The sequence below is a fragment of the Anas acuta genome, chromosome 8 (assembly GCF_963932015.1).
Source record: "Anas acuta chromosome 8, bAnaAcu1.1, whole genome shotgun sequence".
Taxonomy (NCBI): domain Eukaryota; kingdom Metazoa; phylum Chordata; class Aves; order Anseriformes; family Anatidae; genus Anas; species Anas acuta.
The window spans coordinates 21468573-21483257 of NC_088986.1; the positions used below are offsets into that span (position 1 = coordinate 21468573).

At 59.7% G+C, this 14685-nt stretch overlaps 1 protein-coding gene across 17 annotated transcripts in view; it reads left to right on the forward strand.

Moving 5' to 3' along the window:
• Nucleotides 1–14685, forward strand: part of CACNA1E (calcium voltage-gated channel subunit alpha1 E) — an 88753-nt gene that overhangs the window by 24543 nt on the left and 49525 nt on the right. For all 17 annotated transcript variants that reach the window (XM_068690098.1, XM_068690096.1, XM_068690097.1 and 14 more), the window contains exons 4-8: nt 3689–3795; nt 4196–4335; nt 11457–11560; nt 12180–12332; nt 12550–12731. In XM_068690098.1, coding sequence (XP_068546199.1) covers nt 3689–3795; nt 4196–4335; nt 11457–11560; nt 12180–12332; nt 12550–12731 — 686 coding nt within the window. The remainder of the gene's footprint in view (nt 1–3688; nt 3796–4195; nt 4336–11456; nt 11561–12179; nt 12333–12549; nt 12732–14685) is intronic.

Genomic DNA, 14685 nt, shown 5'->3' on the forward strand with positions numbered 1-14685 from the left:
GGTGCGGCACCGCAGCTCGCCCGCCGCGCTCTCCCGGAGCCTGGCGCTCGGCCGCCACGCTGCAAAAACCCCTCGGCGTTATCCTTCCATGGCATTTGCGTGGCAGGAGGGAGATTGGCTCTTTATTTTATTTTTTTTTTTCCCCTAAAAGAAGTGACATGTCCCTGGGTGGGTGCGTGGAGCTGAGCCCCCGTGGCCGTTCCCTGCGTGGCTGCCAGCCCGCTCCGAGTCACCCACCCTGGGGCTTGCAGCGCGGCACGGCGCCTCTTCCCTTCGAGCTCCTGAGGGCAGGGCTTTTTGGTGAAGGCTTTGTACCCATTGCGTGAAATATTGGGGAAAAGGGGGCCTTCAGAAGGTGCTCATTTCTGCTGGGAAAGGCAGAAGCCTCTCCTGAGGCTCCGTGGTTGTGCCTGGTGGAGAGGACCTCGGTGCCACCTCACTTTGCGCTAGGGCACGCTGCCCAAAACGCCGGGCGTTGCCAAAATGCCCCGTGCCCAAAATGTCAGGGCTTTGGGCCACGCCAACCTCATGGCAAGGTCTCTGTGGGTGGAAGCTGGTGTCGGTACCGGTGGCCCTGTGAGCCGCTCTCCTCCTCGGAAGCCTTTTGGCAGGGCCAGGGGGATTTGTGCGCATCTGGCCCGTGGCACCCGGGGCCGGGATGGAGCGAGGGGAGGAGTGGAGGCTCTTCTTCATCCAGCTCCAGTTGACTAGGTAATAGGGCTAAAAATAACCGGTGATTCAGGCCTGGGTATCTGCTGGGTAACTGTATAATTATAACCAGCAGCCTCTGCAGTTTGGCTTCCCGGTGTAAATAGGGATGATGCATGGAGGGGAAGGAGGAGAAATACGATGAACCGGGGCCGGGATTCAGCTCCGTGGGGAGAGCGAGTCTTTGCTGAAAGCCCAGCTTGCTACCTCTGCCGGAGCTGCTCTTTTCTCTGCTCAGGCTCCAAACGCGAGGCAGCCGCTGCTTCGGCTGTGGGAACGTCTCCTCCTCGCCTCTCCTCTCCTCCCGAAACAAAGCCCCGCTCTGCCGGCCAGGCCCTCAGCCCTGATTTCATTTGTTTGCCTGCCTGGAGAGCCGCAATTCAGTTAGCGCACGAGATGGGCTGCAGCTCCTCTCCCTGCTCCGTCCTTCATCCGCCTAATCGCATTTGACCTGGACAAGATCCCTCTCCCTCCCCAGGAGGGCCAGATGACAGGGGATGCCATCTCTGGCTCCGTCCCCAGCCCCTTGGCGAGCCTTCCTCATCACCTTCCTCTGCGCTCGCGGCGACCTCCCGGTGCCCAAGGCCGCTCTTGATGGCCACCGCGAGGGATGCGCGTGCCACACGGCAGCGATTTGGGGTGAACGGGCACCCCCACATCAGCCTCTTGGGCACCGTCCCTTGGGGACAGCGGTGGCCTCTTTGTCCCCATCGCCTCCCCTTCGCCACCATTTCCCTGCGGGAAGAGCTCCACCGCGCCGTGCCGCCCTCGGGCACCTCCTGGCGCTACCCAGGAGCATCTCCTCTCCTCCGGGGCCCTTTTTTTGGGCCCTTCCTTCATCCGTCGGGGATTTTGAAGCGTGGTCTTTTGGGGAGGGGCGGGTGGGTGCAGGGCAGGGCCGTCTCTGCCAGCCGGGGCTGGAGCGCGGCCGCCCGTCAGATGGCGAATTCGGGCAGAGGCAGCTGTTGTCATGGCGACGCCAAGTTGCATCCCGTTGCTGCGGCGACCAAAGTTAAAAAACTGATGTTAAGGCAGGAAAATCACATGATGCGGTTCTTTTTTGTTTAAAAAAAAAAAAAAAAAAAAAAGGAGTGGGGTGAAAAAAAAAAAAAAAGAAAAAGAAAAAGGTTTTGGTTTCCAGTTCTGAGGAGAAGGCTTCTCCCCGGAGCTGGCTGCACGTGGCAGGCAGGCGCCTGCGCCCACGTCGCTGCGGGCACCTCCTGCCCGGCCGCATCCTGCTGGGCTCAGCCTCCAGGAGGGTCCTGGGTGGGGACCAGGCCTCCGTGTCCGACAGGCAGAGGTGGATTTTGGGTTGCTCAGAAGCACGGTGTGGGGATGGGGGCACCCAAAAGGCGCCTGGTGGGGACGGATCCCAGTAGCGGTGGGGTGGCAGCTTGGTGCAAGCGGGGTGAAGCCCCCTGATGGTGTAGGAGCTGAAGCTCCATCGTGGTCACAGCTGGGGTGCAGGGAAAGCCCTGCAGGGGAGCAGGGCCTGGGGGAAATGTAGGGATCTTTGGGGAATGGAGGCTTCGGTTTATAGGAGATGGGTTGGGGGATGCTGGAGGGGTGAAATCGCTCTTGCCCTTTAGAGGTTGGGTCCTTGGAGATGCCCAGGGGGCTTCTCTCTGCTCCTTCCACCCCTACTGGCCTCGAAAGTGGGGAAAAGCACGAGCACGGAGCTGCTCCTGCTGGCAGGGGAGGCGAGGGGAGCTCCCTGCAGCTCCCAAACCTCGCCTGGACCCGAGGAGCGATTCACATCCCACCCAGCCGCTCGGTGAGGTCTCACCAACGTGCCACCAGCATCACAAATCCCAGCTGGGAGCTGGGCACGGCCTCCACGTGAGCGATATCTGCTGGGTGGGGACGGCAGGGCGAGCTCGGCATCGCCACCACGGCATTGCCACCACCAGTGGGGACACGGGTTGGGGACACGGGCTGGGGACAGCGTGGCCTTGGGGCACCTTCCCCACCCCGAGCGCACCAGGCTGCAGGTGTGCAGGGGGATTAGCAGAGTTGCTAAGGAAACGAGTCAACTATTCAGGGGCGAGAGCGTGGATAAAGGAGATAAATCAATAAGGGAACCTATTTTTATCGGCTCCCTAATGATCCTCCCGGAGAAGCCAGACGAAGGAGGAGGAGAAGGCTGGAGGGAGATGGGCTTTCGTTGCTGGGCTGGGAGGGAGGTGCTCTGTGGTTTGGGTGGCTGGAAGGTCAGGGCATTAATGCTTAATGAGAGAGGAAATGATGTGACCGAGCGCTGTCCGGCCCCGAGCTGGGAGGACGCTTGGTGGTGTGTGGCTATTTTCCCCCTGCTTTGGGCAGCTGTTCCTGCTGCCCCTAGGGGAGGCTTTTTATCCCCCTCGGGCTCCCCAAACCCAGCACTTCAGGAGTTGTAGGGCATGGTGCCACAGCCCCAGCTGTCCCATGCTGGGAGAACTTGGGTGTGAGCTGGCCGAGCACGGGGAGGTGCTCACTGTGCGCATCCGCACCCTCTGCACGGGACCCGTGCACCGCAGAGGTCTCTCCCGGTTTGTTTTTGCCTCCCCAACTATTAATTTCCCTGAGTGGCCTTTTAAACGCCTTGGCTGAATCTGTTCTGGCTCCTCTCCCTAAATAAATCCCAGCTCCTGCAAGCTTTGGTTGGCTGCCCCTCCTGGCAGCCGTCCTGCTCCGGTGCCCGTCCCGCTGGCACCGGAGACGGAGCCCACGTGGCTGCGGGGTTTTGGCAAGGTGTGAGAGGTTTTTGGTGCTCGGTGGTCACCACTGCTGTGCCATGACCTGCCATAAGCCTGGGATTTGGGATGCTGGCAAGGGTCTAAGCACGTCCTGCTGATGAGGCACTCGTGGTCTCTCCAAAGGGTGGTTGTTGGTGGCAAATGTCCTGCCTGGAGGTGAAAGCCGGGCTCTGTGCATGCTTTTTGGGGATAAAAGGGTGGTAGGGACTCCATCCACCTCTGCTCTGCTCCTTGACTCCCCTCCACGCCCTTCGAGTACATGATCCTGGCCACCATCATCGCCAACTGCATCGTGCTGGCCCTGGAGCAGCACCTCCCCGAGGATGACAAGACACCCATGTCGCGGAGACTGGTCAGTGCCAGCCGAGGGCACCCCCTGATGATTTCGGCTGCTTTTTTTGGGGTGGTGGGGCAGGAGGGCACCCCGCCAGCCTCCTCCTCCATGGAGAGGGTCCGGGAAGGTTTAAAAATCCTAAAAAGTGGGGTGGGGAATTGAGCAGCTTGAGTGGGTCACAGCCCCCGCTTTGGATTTCCAAACTTTGGGTTTCTAAGGTTGGTGCTGGCTGAGGAAGGGCTGGGAGAGCTCCTGGGGGGGAGGAAGGGACTGGGGAAGGTGGGACGGGACTGGGGAAGCTGGGACGGGGCAGGAGCTGGGCACGATGCGAGGTGAAGCCACCCCACGTGAAATGTCCGGAGCTCTTTGCCCCGTGTCCCCCTACCCCTCACCGTGTCCCCCCGTTCCCCTCTGGCAGGAGAAGACGGAGCCGTACTTCATCGGGATTTTCTGCTTTGAGGCTGGGATTAAGATCGTGGCTCTGGGCTTCGTGTTCCACAAGGGCTCCTACCTGCGCAACGGCTGGAACGTGATGGACTTCATCGTGGTCCTCAGCGGGTGAGTCGGGCGGCGCGGGGACACGGCTGTGGCCGGGCAGGGGACGCGTCCTGGTGGTGCCACGAGCTCCAGGGCATGAGGTGATGCTGGCTCCTGGCAGCAGCGCTGGGGGTGGCAGAGCGTGGCGGGTGCTGGTTGTGTCACTGCTCGTGTCACCTGCTGGGGACGTGGCCCAGATTCGAGCCCTGCTTGGGCCGTGACGAGCTGTGCTGGTGGCACAGAAAGGAGCGGGCGGCTGCGTGCGGGCTTCTGCTCGCTGGCGGTGGCAAGGGGCACGAGCAGAATCGCCTCGGGGTGATGGAGGGAAACTGAGGCACGGCACCAGGCGTTGTACCCGGGGTTCTGCCAAGCTGCACAGCCCTGTCTCCTGGCCTGCAGCCTGCTCCTGCGTGGTGTCACCGCGTGGGATGTGACAGGAAGGGTTTGGAGGGGACACCGAGCGTGGTGGTGCCGTGGGATGCGGTGATGGGCGCTGTGCGCCCAGGGTGGAGAGGTGTGGGCCGGGAGGAAAATCCTGGTGTGCCCACGGGCAAGGAGCTGGGCCAGGCCCTTGTGGTGGCACCTCTGGGGCCAGCGGGGTGATGCAGGGACCGGGGAACGAGCCACGGCGCAGGGCTGCATGCACCCGAAGCAGCAAAGCGGTGACGGGGAATGCCTGCGGGCTGCAGGCTGGCCCAGCTGGGCATCCTTTGGGGCTCGCAGCCAAGGGGAAACGCTGTGTTTGGGGGTGGGGATGGGGCCGACGGGGACCTCTCCTGCGGGTCGGGACGGGCTGGCTGCGGCCGAGGCAGTGCTGAGTAAGCGCTCAGCAATTACTCACCCGCCAGCTCCCTCCTGCGCCGGGCCCCGTGCCAGGGAACCGATCGCCCGTGCCGGGCTGCTGGTGTGCCCAGAGGTGCCAACCCCCCCGGCACGCTTATGAGGCACAGAGGGGCTGCTCCTTCCCCTCCTGGCATCCCGATTTGTGCCTCAGCAGATGGAAAAATCTCTCCCTCCTGTGTCGCTTGCGCTTGGAGAGGCGCGAGTAGAAGTGGCGGCGGCGCCTCCCCGCACCAGGGACTTGTGCATGCGTCAGCTCCCCCAAATTTGGGGTGAATTTCTCCAGGAAGTGCTGCTGGGCTGGCCGGCAGCCTGCAGGCAGCCCGTGGGGGATGTATGCACTGTTTTGGGTGGGTGGCAAATGGGATCTCTGCGCGGGGTCTGGAGATGGTGGTCGTGGCCCCAAATTTGGTTCGTGTGCCTGTGGACAAAGGGCTAGGGGAGGGAAGAGGGGGGACATCCACAGGAGCAGGATCTGTCCTGGTGGACCCAGCATCATGTTTGCTGGCCCCTGTCCTGTCCCTCCATGGGGGACACTCCCTGTCTGAGTTTATTTCGCCACGTGTCTGGTCAGAGAGGTGCTCCATGCTGCTGGCATCTCCGCCCAGGCACCTCACTGAGGTTCCCATGGGGGCACAAATTACCCCAGCGAGGGGCTGCAAAATGAGCAGCCTCCTGGGACCCTGCACAGGGATGGATGGCACCTCGGGTTCAACCGGTGTTTGCTTCTTATGTCAATAAACCCAGGTTTTTCATCTCGGTGGAAATCAACGCCCACCCAAAACTCCCTAATGCTAAAGCTTCCACCGGGGAACTAATAGGCACGCTTATAAACCTGCTCCGTTTATAACCTCTGCTTTCCAAATCATCATCGCTGCCTGAAAAACAGCCTGTTCTCCCCTGGCCAAAAATACTTTTCTCAGAAAATGTGCAGTGAGCTGCCTTCACGGGTTTTGGGGCAGAACCGGGATGGGGATGGGGATGCTCGCCCTGCGTGAGCCAAGCCTGGCTGGGCACCCAAGCTGAGCTTGGGATCTGCTCGGTGCAGCGTTTCCTGGACCAAAAAGGGGGAAAACTGCTCAGAAATGGTCAGAAAGGGCTGGTGGATCGTGGTCACTTCTTAACCAGTGGTTCCTAAGAGGGAGAGGTTGGGGGTTAATGGAGCATTGGCGATGGGAGCGTCAGCTCCCTGCGCAAGGGCTGGGTCTGGAAGTGGTGTAATGAATGGAAAACCCCGACCCAAAAGAGCCCGCCTTGTCCTGCGCTGGATGGGAAAGAGCTCGTGGAAAAGAAGGGTTAACCTGGCTCTGAAAGCTCCCAGGCAGGCGTGTGCTTCGCCCTGTGTGCCGGCTCTTCTGGTCGCAGCAGCAATACAATAAGGCGCCACGTGCGAGATGAAGGGGTGGGGGAACACTTCCAGCGCCAGGGAAAAAGGAAAACGGAAATCAAAAGGACCTTGTGGAGTTGTGCGAAGGCCAGATGCTGGCACAAAAGGTTTTCTTTTCATTCTGACTGCTGGTACGACTTGTCGGGGGGTCGCTCTGCTTTCCAGCACGTGCTCTCCCTTCCTGCGCCTCCCTTTGTATCGCGGAGGTTTGGGGAAGCTCGTCTTTGGGCTGTGCCAGCCCCGGTGTCCTGGCGGTTATCCCTGCTGAATGCAGAGGGGATAAATGCCCAAGTTGATAGAAGGAAGAGCTGGGTCCTTTTTGCCACCCCCTTGGGCACGGAGGTTTCCACGCGGGTGTTTTGTGGTGTGGAGCACGGCCAAGGGGCGGCAGGGTGGCCACAGCGTGTGCCATCAGACAAAGCCTGCCTGCCCCAGCCCCGATGAAGATTAGGGCAAGTCGGCTTGGGGCTCATCATCATCAGCAAATGGGCACGGGATTTTGGGATGGCCACCTCGGTTATCCTTTTTTTTTTTTTTTTTTTTTTTTTCACGGATGGAGCCAGGCTCCACCGTGGTGTCTCCCCCACCTCTCACCCCTCTCCCCTGCTCTTCCCTTCCAGGACAATTAGTAAAAGTGTTTGGTCTTTCGTTGGGATGAATAATTAATTCCCGAGCTTTGTGAATGATTCATGTGCCATATGCCATGGCAACGGGACGTGCCTGCCACCGGCACCTCGCACAAAGGGCAGGGACGGGGAGCGTCCAGGCGCAGGGGGCGCGTTAGGGCTGGGGGGCTCAGGGTGGCCCCTGGGCAGGTGGAGCCGAGGGCTGGGGTTGGGGGGCACAAAAATCCCCCCATCTTCCTGCACGGCCAGTTTAGGAGCCAGAGCTGCTCGCCCCGATGCTCTGCACCATTTTCAGCTCAGGGTTTCCAGGAGCAAAGCGCCGTTTTGTTGCAGTTTTATTCATTTTCAATGACTTGGCTCAGTGACCATGTGGCCGTGTCCCCATACCAGGGGGGATGCTGCAGCCCTGATCACGGGAGGTGCAGAAGCATCCTCCTGGAGAAAGACTCGGATTTCTAAACCCTAAAGGGTCTGGGCTCCTAATGTCTGGGGAGAGGGAGCCGTGCTGCTGCGTTCCCCGGGTTCAGGATCCATCCTATGTGCCACTCACGCACCTTCACCCTATCCTTCCCCACCCAGGAGCCACTGTGCCATCAGGACCAGCGGCTTTGCAGCCCCACAACCCACTCATGTTGCAGCCCCAAAACCTAGAAAGAACAAGGAGAAAAAAAATCATGTCGTTCAGGTTGTTCCAAACCATGCTGTGGGCAGGGTGTGGGGCTGGCTCGTGTCCCTGCGGTGCATCCATCACTTTTTGGGAATATCGGGGCGAGCGGGGTCGTTGTTTGCAGGGCTGCTGGGGCCTGTTGGTCTGCGTAACTGGTGCTGGTATCTGCAGAGAAGGGGGTGATCCAGTGGCCAAAAAGGGGAAGAATGGGGTAAATTCACCAGGTGGCTTCTTTTCCATGAGCCGTTTGACCAGTCTATTAATTACGCGCTAGTCTCCCTCACGGAGTCAGGTGGCGGTTCAGGCCTTGAGGGGCCTTTCCACTTAATTATAAATATTAATTTGTGTGCCAGCCAGCACCCTGCCTGGCCCAGATTCAGAGTCGGGATGGCTCTGGCAGCTCGCTGGCACCTCCAGCCCCGTGCAGGGCCCGGGTGGGCATCGCCGGGGGGTGCTCGGTTTGGCGAGGGGGAGACGGAGCCGCCTGCTTTGGGGGTCAGCGTTTGCTTGGGAAAACAGCTTTGGGATACGCATCAGCGGGGTCCCTAAGGACAGAGCTGCCTGTTGGGAACTTGGGATGTGATTTTTTTGTTTGGTTTTTCTTTTCCCTCCCCTCCCGGGACAAGGGCTCCAGCCCCAAGGTGCCCCCGGAGCTCGCCGCGCGCTCCAGGGGCTGCACGTAAATAAAAGGAGCGCGTCCCGGCTCCGTCCGGTTATAATTTTTTATTATTTATTTATTTATTTTCTCCTAAGCATGTGTTTGTCTGCTGCTGATTGCTCACTATTCGATGGTACTCTGCGGATTAGCATATCTTTCCCATCCTGCCTCCTCTCTTATTTGCATCCTTCCACTGGATCCTCTCTGCTCCTTTCTCCACCTGAATCTCTCTTCCCCCTTCCCTCCGAAGAAGTAGAGCTCGCCCCTTTGCCTGGGTGACCTATAAAAACGCCTTCACTTTTTTTCCCTTTTTTTTCTTTTTCTTTTTTTTTTTTTTTTCTCCGGTACATATGATGAAAAGCATGAGATCACTGGGATTTTTATAGCCCAATCTGGCAGCTTTTTCAGATAACTTGGATGGCGAGATGTAATTTTAGTTTGGGTCCTTGCCTAAAAATAAAGAATAATTATTAGTACCTCAGACGTGGATATTGTAAAGTGTTCGAGAGGGTTGAAATTGTTCTGCAGATACCAGAGCTGCCTCCTCGTATCGGCACGGAGCCGTCCCCTCTCTGCAGGAAGCCACAAAACACCAAAAACGACATGCCAAAATCCGTGGGCACGTGCCGAGGGGATGCTGCTGCCCGGCCCTGGGGCTGATGCTCGCCAGCGGGCTAGGTGCTGGAGTGATTTTTCTCCCTCGTTTTTCACATTTCGGCTGCTGAAGCTCGTTTCCAATTTCATTTCGGTTCGTTTTAGTTGACGAAGCTTTTAAAGACGCCCCTGGAGCAGATTTAAAGGGGGGAGGAGGAGAGGCTGGACCTTCCCCGGGTGGTTTCAGAACCAGGTCTTTCCCTGAGCGATGCGCGTGGCGCTGAAACCGGCTCGCGCCTTCCCGCAGCAGAAGTGGGTCGCGCGGCGCGATGTGGGTCACGCTGTGCCAAAAAAGCACACCTGGGAGGGTTAACGAGCAATTAACAGCTGCCCATGTCCAGAAACGCCCGTGTCCAGAGCAGGAGGGTGTTTGGAGCATCCTACGAGCGGAGATGTCTGTGCGTACAGAAGCCTGGCCATGGGGAGACGCGATGTGTTTTATCAGAGCAACCAAAGGGCTTGGAAAAAGCAGACAGAAGTCAGGCTTGCGTGCCTGAAAGCCTGCTTGTTTTTTTCCAGCCACCTCGGTTGGTCTAAAATGAATCCTGGGCAGCTGAGCCCCTGCTCCAGGGCCGTGTGGGTGCTCTGGGACTCTGGGCTGGCCGGCAGCAGCTCCAGCGGCGCGCCCTCCTTCATGGGAAGGATGCGTGGGGGCATCTTTAGGCTGTTGGCTGGGGGAAACATCTCCAGTGCCACCACCTCGCTTCGGGGATCTGTCCGACCCCCTTGGTGGCAGAGCTCGTGATGTGCCCTGTCCCCCCGCAAGGACAAGGAGCACGTCACCTTGCCACAGAGGAGTCCCATTCTTAGCAGCGAATTTAGGGCGCGGCGGAGGGCTGCCCTGGAATCGCATGAACCTTGCCTGGAGGCTCCTCGCGCAGGCTCCTGAGCCCTTCAAAGCAATCTGGGTTAGCAGAGGACTTTGCAGCCAGGGCTGGTCCGAGCTCGTGGGGTGTCCGGCCGGTGCTGGAAGCTGGGGAGATGCTGGTGAGGTTGGGATGGCTCCATCATCTCCATCGCTCCCCCAGGCTCTGTAGGACCAGCTCGGTGCAACTGCATTTCCTCATCCCTGTGGGACGCAGGGACACGAGGAGCAAAAGTTGCAGGTCGTGGGGGCTGTTTGGCACAGGGTGTGCTTCCACTGGTGGTTGGGGAGTGCTGGATTGTCCTGCTGTCACCGCAGGTGGCTCCAAAGACATGGAAGCACCCGCGCTCCTCTCCCTCCCGTGCGCTGCCGAGTGGCCGTGCTGTATCGATTATTGATTTTGATCTCACAGACGATTTAACAAAGCAGCTCTCCCGAGCTTCTGGGTGCTCCTGGCTTCATGAAGCCCCTCTCCTCTCTCCCAGCTGCCTGGTGTCAGCGTTTAGCAGGGGCTGGGGCTTGTCCAGAAGGTGTCACCGCGGCTGCGAGCCCACGGGTCCCTTGGGTTAGGACCCTGGGTGGTGTCGGGGTGAGGCTGGGGCAGGCTGTGCCGCCCTTCTGCAAACAAAACCGGCCTGGTAAAATGGGGAGGAGGGCACGGAAACGGGCTGTAAGAGCCTGCTGTGCTGCTGGGAGGGTCTGGTGCCAGGAAACCGAGCCGCCTTCCCGAGGGGCGCTGGGCCCTGCGTGCCTCGGGGAGCGGGGCAGGGAGCGAGCGCTAATTGCTCAGCGCGCCAGAGAGCCGCTCTGGCCTGTAATTAGGTGGATTAGTGGAACAATGACCCAATTTCCCTGGGTTTTTGGATTGCTGCAAGCAGCCCCGAGGTGGCTGCCGCCCTCTGTCCCGCTCTCCTCCCCGTCCCCTCCTCTCCTCCCCTTGCTCCTGGTGCCTTCTCCTCCTCCTCTTCCTCACCCAGCCCGGGTGGGACGGGTGGCCACGAGCTCTGGTGACACCGTCTCGTGCTGTCAGTGTCACCAAGCCCCCCGATTCCTCCTACACTGCCAGCACCTCGGGTATTTCCACTGCTGGCCCCGGCGTGCGCTGGCCCCCTTCTGCCCCAGTTTGTTTTCTAGAGATTGGGAAATTTCTGTGTTTAAAAAAACACCTCTGGAGCCTTTCCTGTGCCTTCCAAGGTCATCAAACTTTCATCGCTGTATATTTTTGAATGTGTTTATCTATGGTGGGGGGATTGCTGGGGGTTCCCAGGGTTGGGGAGCTTTGGCTGGCCGCAGCAGCCTTGTGAGCTCCTGTTGCAGCATCCAAGGGGGCTTTGGGAGGCGCTGGATCCCTGCACCCACACCAGGTCCTGCCCGTGGGACCTCGTTCCCTGGGTGGGGGATGCTCCACGGGGCCATAACCCCACTCTCTCCGTGTCTGCCCGCAGCATCCTCGCCACGGCCGGGACGCACTTCAACACGCACGTGGACCTGCGCACCCTGCGCGCCGTGCGCGTCCTCAGGCCCCTGAAGCTCGTCTCGGGCATTCCCAGTAAGTCAGACAGTCCCAGTTCTCCTCCCGGGGCGTTCGTGTCCCTTTCCCGTCTCCTCCAGACCGAGGGGAGCTTGTTTCACCTTGGCGATGTGGGGTGGAAATTGGGGAAAAGGAGGGGAAGAAGCTGGTGGGTGACAAAGGGAGGTGACCAGCTGATGTCCCCAGGTCCCCTCCGGCCCACCAGTGGCTTGGTGCCCCCTGCCAGCTTTGGGGTCCTGCTCCCTGGCCAGCAGGCTGTGGGTTGATCCTCCCAGGACTTGATTCAGGGGAGATTTCATCTTTTTGCAAGGTTTCTCTGCAGGAACGGGGATAAATAAATAAAGTAGGCTGCTGCCGTGGCTTCCCTCCTCGGGCACCTGCTCGCATTGCCCCGAGGAGATGCTCACCTGGATGCCCAGAGCTTTGCCATCCCCTCCCAGGAGGCTGTAGGGGTGATGTGCTGCAGGCAGCGAGCAGTTTTGGGTTCTGGGGATGTCGTGGGGTTTATCCCAGCGATGCCCATGTGGTGCTGGGGAGCTCACCCTGCCCCCCTGGCTGTTGGTGAGGTGGGAGCGGGGGTGCCTGGTTCTGAACGGCGTGTGCTGAGCTGAGCTGGGCTCTTCCTTTTCCCTCCCAGGCCTGCAGATCGTGCTGAAGTCCATCATGAAGGCCATGGTGCCTCTCCTCCAGATCGGCTTGCTGCTCTTTTTCGCCATTCTCATGTTTGCCATCATCGGCCTGGAGTTCTACAGCGGGAAGCTGCACCGAGCCTGCTACACCAACAATTCAGGTGAGGAAGGCAGCTCTGTGCACCCTGAGCATGCAAAAAAGAACCAAAACCAAACCAAACCAAAAAAAAATGGTTTGCTCCGTGTGGTGCATGCGACCCCTGGCTTGCACCCAGGGTGCATCAATTCCTCGTCGTGCCCTGCTCTGTCCCCAGCCCCCCTGCGTTTGGGCTCTTCTCCCTGACCGCCGCGTCCTTTGGCTCTGCCCTGTGCCCGCAGGCGAGCTGGAGGAGCTGGACCCCCCCCACCCGTGCGGGGTGCAGGGTTGCCCCCCGGGCTACGAGTGCCGGGAGTGGATCGGTCCCAACGACGGGATCACGCAGTTCGACAACATCCTCTTTGCTGTGCTGACCGTCTTCCAGTGCATCACCATGGAAGGGTGGACCACAGTCCTGTACAACGTGAGTGGCGAGCCCGGGGGGTCCGTGGGGTGCCTGGGTGTGGGGACGGGGTGCTGGAGATGGCAGCTCCGTGGCCTGAAAGCCTTTGAGATCCTGAGGGATGGAGATGGTGCCAGCGCATCCCATTTGGGTGGGATTTGAACAGCCATCACACCGGGGGGATGCATTGATGCTAATTTGGGGTTCTCAGGGATGCTGGGGACTGGGTGTCGGGATGATTTTCCCAGCGCCAGGCGCCTCGGCGGCCAGCTGTGCTCTGTCATCCTGTCCCCGACGGCCAGGACATCGCCCTGCCTCCCCTTCCCGCTCCTCTGCAGAGTACCAGCTATTACTTACCCGTAATGGGAAGTAGCAGGGCCCTTCCTCGGCTGCTAATTGAGTGAGGACTTGGGTCTTGGTGGTAAAATGCTGCTGATTCACTTTGCACGTCCCTCGCCCTCCCCCTGTCTCGCAGGGATGCGAAGGCTGCGGGCACTCGGTCCCCGCACGCGACAGCAGCAAAATGGGCTTAGGACCCTTTTTATGGGGAAAAAAGCAAACGTGGAGGTGTGAGCAGGCATGTGCATGGGGGGCTGTGGTTCCCAGGGGGGTTCTCACTGCCTCCAGGTTTGGGGAGGTCAGCCAGGGGGTCTCTGCCTTACGCTGCTGGTGTCAAGTGATGGGACCGAGTCCCTTCAGGTGAGCGAGGCAGCCTTGCAGGGGAGAGGAGGTGGCAGGGAAAACGCTTCTGCAATCTCTCAGAGAAATTGCTTACTCTCATATTCCCCCGCGTAGCTGCTTCGTGATTTTAAGACCCATTTTCCCCCAATTTTGCCAGGTCTTGGAGCGCGGCTCGCACAATTTGTCGAAAGCGTCGCGGAAAGCTAATCAGCCCCGCGGTGCTTTCCACGTGTGTTATTTCGTGGATGCGCTCGGCTTTCGCCTTGTTTTCAACAGCCTCGCCTGCGTGAAAGGCAGGCTTGCTCTGCAGAAACCGGCGTGTGCTTGGGGGGAGGAAAAACAAGCCTCAGACTGCGGGGTGCTGTGTCTTCCCCTGGGAGCACGAAGGGTTTCGTTCTTTTTTTGAGGTGGGTTTTGGTTGGCGGTCCCTCCAGCTCTCCAAAATGGAAGCTGAGGAACATTCTGCTTTTCCTGCTGCTGGAGCAGATCCCCCTCGCCTGGGATGCTCTGAAAGCAGACCTGATTTCTGCTGGGACCGCAGGGAAACCCCTGCTGGCAGAGGGGACCCCTGTCCTGCCTCCCTGCTGCAGTGGCGCGGGGATGCTGAGCGCGGCAGGGACGCTCATCCTGGTGAAAAGGCAGGGAAGGGAGCTTGAAATCATGACTTCCTCCACAACACCGGCTCCGAGGGCTGTGTTTATTCACCAGGATTTGTTTGTTTGCTCCAGCTCCGGAGGCGCTCGGCTGCTGTTTGCAGGTAGCAGGCAGGAGCGCGTTTTTTGGGAGCTGCTGGCAGCCGCTTTCCCCGCACTGCTGGGAGCTGGGATTTGGGGCAAAAAAACACAGCGAGGGCACCCAGTGCTCACACAGGCTGAGGAACGTGGCCTCGGGATGGGGTTTGACCCTCGCCTGTCCCAGCTGTGTGCTTTGCCCCCGGCACTGATGGAGCTGGGGATGTTGGCTGCGTGGTGCGGGGACAGCATCCCATGGCCAGGTGTCGGTGCAGGACAAGAGCGTGGAAAAAACCCTCCTTTCCTCACTGGGGGAGGGATGCTGAGGTGGGAAGAGGCAGCCCCAGTGAAATGAGGGTGGCTGGAGCAGCCCAAGGCAGACAGGAGGGCTGGCACAGCCCCAGTAGCTGTGCTGAAGCTGGGTCGTTTTTGCCGGCTCCGTTTTTGCGCAGGGCCACGGCCGTCAGCACTAATGGGCAAAATCCTTCTGCCTCCCGAGCAGCACTGGAAGAGCATCCGTGCTGCTAATTAAAAATGTATGGCAAGGCGTCAAGGGAGCAAGC